Source organism: Vigna unguiculata, chromosome 10 (genome assembly GCF_004118075.2).
Source record: "Vigna unguiculata cultivar IT97K-499-35 chromosome 10, ASM411807v1, whole genome shotgun sequence".
NCBI classification, from domain to species: Eukaryota; Viridiplantae; Streptophyta; class Magnoliopsida; order Fabales; family Fabaceae; genus Vigna; species Vigna unguiculata.
Window position 1 is genome coordinate 25,659,197 of NC_040288.1, and position 5,227 is coordinate 25,664,423.

Here is a 5,227-nt window from a genome sequence, read left to right on the forward strand (position 1 = left end):
TATATTATAGGTATCAATGCGTAGTTTACACTTTATCAAACTCATAATCTTAGCTTAAGGACACAACAATAGATTAAAATATTTTGGTCATAAATCTAAGACCTTAATGCTGATTGGACAAATATATGAGATTAAAAGAAACATAATAAATTTTTTCATATACTTAATAATAATTTTATAAAATCTAGAATGCGTCAACCCGTGAACAGTTAGGTTCGTCAATGGTCACAATCAATAAGCATGTTCTTAAGGCTATTTATATAGATCTTTATTTAACAATAAGTTTAAATAGTTTTAAGCCTATTTTTCATTTCATAGTTACATTTTATTTTTGTCAACCACTTTTTAATTTGATCTAGAAACAAAAACAAACTTGAACGTGTTATTTTCCCGAAAAAAGGCGCTAATAAGAAACATAAAAAGTTGTCAAAGCCAAAATGTCATTGTTTACATCACATTGAATGAGATGTTTGACCATCAATATTTTTTCCTCGCTGAACACTCCACATTTTATAAATATAATTGTGTTCCTTCTATTTTATTAAATCCATGATTTTTTTTTTATTTTTTTTTCTATTATAATACATATAAAGACATGTTCATATTTATTTCTTTTATTTTTTACATTTTAATCGATTAACTCATTTTTCTTACTATGTTCAATTAAAAAGCATTAACAATTAATGACTAAGTAAAAATTAGAAGTAAACTTTATTTTCTAAATTAGAGGAATAATAATGATTGAAAATTTTACACTATGACCATTCATTCACTTTAGCAATAATCTTCTTTCATTTTACTCATTATTCTACACTCCCTAAGAAAAAACAATATCGAATTGAAACCTACTTCACACTATTTCAAAAAATGGCCCATGTTTTCTCACTCCCAAACTCTTATAAATTCTCCCTCCCACACTTCCTTTCTCTTCATTCCAACTTGCTACACAACACATCACTAACTTTTCTCTCACCAGCAAAAATGGCTTCCAAATTTCTCATCTTCTCCCTCCTTGTCTCTTTTCAAGTCCTCACTTTCACTCTAGCAGATGAAACTGGTTTCGTGGGTACCGTAAACCCTAAGGAATTAGGTTTACATAAAACCCGTAAGTTTAGCCATTTCAAGTTCTTCTTCCACGAGAGGTTTACCGGCAGCAACGCCACCTCAGTGACCATTGTTCCCCCACTCACCAACTACAGCACCACCTCTTTCGGCCTGGTGGGTATCACAGACAACGCGCTCACCGTCGGATCCGACCCAAACACCAAGGTGGTCGGAAGAATCGAGGGGCTGTACGCCGGAACATCGCAAACGGAGTTCAACTTGTTGCTGGTTGTGAACTTTGTGCTCACCGAAGGAAAGTACAATGGCAGCAGCATCGCTGTGTTGGGGAGGAACCGTATCTCCCTTAAGGTGAGGGAGCTACCTGTGATCGGAGGAAGTGGGGTTTTCAAATTTGCAAGAGGTTACGCAGAAACCAGCACTCTTTACCTTGATGCAAATAGGTCTACAATTGAATACAACATCTATGTTTCACATTACTGAGGAATTCGTAGGAAATGTGCTTATATGGTTTTGTAGCTGTCAAATTTCTGTTTATGTTCCGTTACTAGATACGATGATTAGAGTGTTTTGATGTTGTTGTGAGAGAATACAATAATTCGATACAAGTTGAAGGAAAAGATGAGATTGTATTTACATTCATCAATAAGAATTTACTTGAATACGTGGTGATTGGTACACAACTATTTTAACTGAAGTAGTTGATATGAAGTGCTATATGAATAATTTGTGTTGAGTGTTTATTTATTAACTGTCTTCCAAAAATTCGAGTGAAATTATATTTGTAGGTGTTAATTTTGACTACTTGGTCAAAGGACTGAAATGTTTAGAGATTTATTTGATTTTTTTAATATTAAAAAACTAATATGAAAATAAAATAAATTTTTAAGGACCAATAATTACTTCTTTTTAATTTATTGTTGTGTTCGTAAATAAATACTCTTAGAAAATATTAATAATTAATAAATAAAATGAGAAAATAGAATGGTCAAATGTGACGTGCGTGAATTATCTGACAAGCCTCTCTTCTATCGTCAAAAAAGACAGAGTTCTAAAATTTAAACACCTGACAGTGCAACCAACTACCAAATTCATGTTCAACACGGATGATTCTACGTCTTTTTCTTTGTCCAAATATCGTTCAATCTTTTAAAAACTTTGTTTTCGGTCTTCCGAAAGGTTGCTCCTATTAAAGTTTTGAAGTGATAGTATACTGAGAAAAATAATTGGTGATAATGACATGGTTTTGTATTTGAAGATATACCTTGTTTTGTTGATATTTGTTTAATATTCAGTATGTTTTTGGACAAAGATTTTAAATGAAGAATATTAGTTATATTCTACAAGTGTGGGACACAAATGACCATTCTAACATGATCATGTGGCTAGAAGTGATCAAGTGGACGTTTAAATTGATATTTTCTTTCTACTTTATATGTCTCGTTTCGTCAATCTAAAATATTAAAAATTTAATTAAACAACACTAAGCAATAAGTTCGGTTATAAATTAATATAATTTTTATTTTTTATATTTTTCTGTTTGAATTTGATCCTAGCTAAAGGTATAATTTGAATTATTTGTGTCTCAATAGTGTCAGGGACATCTTTTTCACATTTCAAAAGTTTTCCTCTCAAATAGGGAGATCTTTCTATCACTCTATTTTTACTAAACATCAAATTATGTGGATGAGCTAGATAATTTTAGGCCTAATCTTGTTTGTGTTTGCCAAACAAAATGCTCTTTTAATGTTCATTTTATTATGTCTCAAAGAAAATGGGAGGATAAAGCTATGCGCAATTCCTGATGCATATGGAGTAACCCCATACACACTGTTTTCCAAAGCCGTAAACTCACGGTAATATTCTTGATTGAACCCAATAGATTTAGTTTAAACAAAATAGAATGTAGACATTCATATGGAAAGGGCCAAATTCTATTTCCAATGCTCTAGTAAAAGCCACCCATAATTGAAACTAGTTGTTCTCGACAATCATTTGGAACTACGGTATCACATTCGCATCCATATACACAGCAGCAATAGTCAATCGTTATTTGTCAGAAGTATTATAATATGTAAAAAGCTACTCTGCCTTAAAAATCCATTATAGTTCATTAGATCTATTTAATCGGGGAAAATCAAGTTTGACATTACAAACCTGAAACGGGGATGTAGGAGAACCTGAAATCAGAGGACCAGAGGACGCCGAAGGAGCATAGTTTAAATTCAAGGACTGAAATCCAGATTCCATATTTTCTAATCGGTTTAAATATTCCACATCACGCATCTCCGTCATTTCGAGTATTCGCTTAACATCCGCCGATAAATTCTTGACATCATAAATCAATTCCTTCAAATGTGTGCTTTGTGTCATGGAAGCAGAATAAAAGCACCATTACAAATGTGTGTTTTCTGCCATGGTAGCAGAATAATGGATTTTTAAAAGGAGAAGAAGTTACTATCAGCAATTATAGAAAAAATAGAAGAAGAAACGTCACAACATTCTCCACCCTTCCTATTATCATCATGCAATGGCAGATCTTAGTTATGGTCTAGGGCCTTCGGCTCCCCCAAATATTTTCAAAATATTCATTATATATTTTTATTTTTGTTATATATATATATATATATAATAAAATATTTTTACTTTTTCAATATATAATAATATGTAATACTATATTTTTATTGTTTTAAAATATGAGTATTAAAAAATTATTTTTTAGAGATAAAACTCAAATAACTATTAAATTTAAAAATATGAAGAAATGTGAAAATATTTATAATGATTTTTTTACATACTTGCTCACTTGTTATTATTTAACAATTTTGTTACTAAGTTACATACTAGTTTAAAAGTTTAACTCCATTGGTCGTTGATGCTCTTAATCATTTAAATTTGAAGAATTGATTGATCATATTTGAATTATGTTAATCTTTGACAAAAATAGAAAATACATTTTACTTAAGCTAACCTTTTTTTTTCTATAATAATTTAATAAAATAAGACTTCAAAATGAAACGGAAGATAATTTCATGTACACAATATGATTATTTACATTAAAAAATAAATAATTTTAAATTTATTTTAATTTAATTATTAATGGATTCAAATAATTTGAGAGAAAAAGAACAATCTATGATATATATGCAATTTTTTAGAGTTGTAATTATATTAAAATATATATATATATATATATATATATATATATATATATATATATATTTGTTGTATTAATAACAATGATGAAATATATAAATTTTAAATATATTATGTTGGCACTTCCAAGATTTGTGATCAAATCATGGCCTTATATTTACTTGAAGTCTCACACAAAATCCAGCAAAGTGACTTAGTTATTCTCTACCTCTTACTTATCCTTTGCTCTCCCTCATTTCGTTAGTGGCCACCTGTCCTACGTTTTCTAATAGATTTCTAAACCATGGTTGTCTTTTTCAAATTTGTCCTTGCCTCACTTTGTGATATAATAAATAAAGTATCGACTCTTAAGGAAAATGATAAGAATTAGATATGATAACTCGCTCCACATAGTGCTCTTATTGACTACTGTTATTATTATACCCTGCTAATTTCTAATGGTAGAGAGACATATTTGTTGGAAGTCTCACATCGACTAGAAATAAAACAATCTCATCATATATAAGTGAGGTGCAAACCTCACATTACACGTCGATTTTGTAGGGAATGTAAATAACACACATGATGGATCTACATCAGCTGCATCACACTCCTATTCTGAACATCAGAAAATTAAATGAAACGTAAAAGAAATTTTTTTTAACAATGGCACAATCCCAAAACTCAACTCATGTATATTATTGGATTCAAAACGACCATTTAACATTCTCTTTCTTTGCATGATCACTCTTGCATTCTCCTCTCATCTTATCTCTTTTTGCCACGTGTTTTGTTTCTTCAATCGACTCTTCCTCCACTATAAACTCATTCTACATATTTGTTACATAATAAAATGTTGAATTCGCATATGCAAGACCATCTTTCTAATACAATATTGGAATGATGTAGGATGATGAGTATAATTAGAGCAATTTTTTATTCAAGAAATGCTACTTGATATGATGAATAGATCACACCGAAAGAAAAAGCTCTAATTAGGTTGGATTAATAGAGATGGCGACCTAAATGT

The 5,227-nt window shown here is 30.3% G+C and overlaps 1 protein-coding gene across 1 annotated transcript; it reads left to right on the plus strand.

Moving 5' to 3' along the window:
• Positions 1 to 920: 920 nt before the first annotated feature.
• On the plus strand, positions 921 to 1,741 carry LOC114166169 (dirigent protein 22-like). The gene has a single exon (XM_028050848.1). It carries the CDS (start codon positions 982 to 984, stop codon positions 1,543 to 1,545), a length of 564 nt encoding a protein of 187 aa, XP_027906649.1. The 5' UTR covers positions 921 to 981; the 3' UTR covers positions 1,546 to 1,741.
• The last annotated feature ends 3,486 nt before the right edge of the window (positions 1,742 to 5,227 follow it).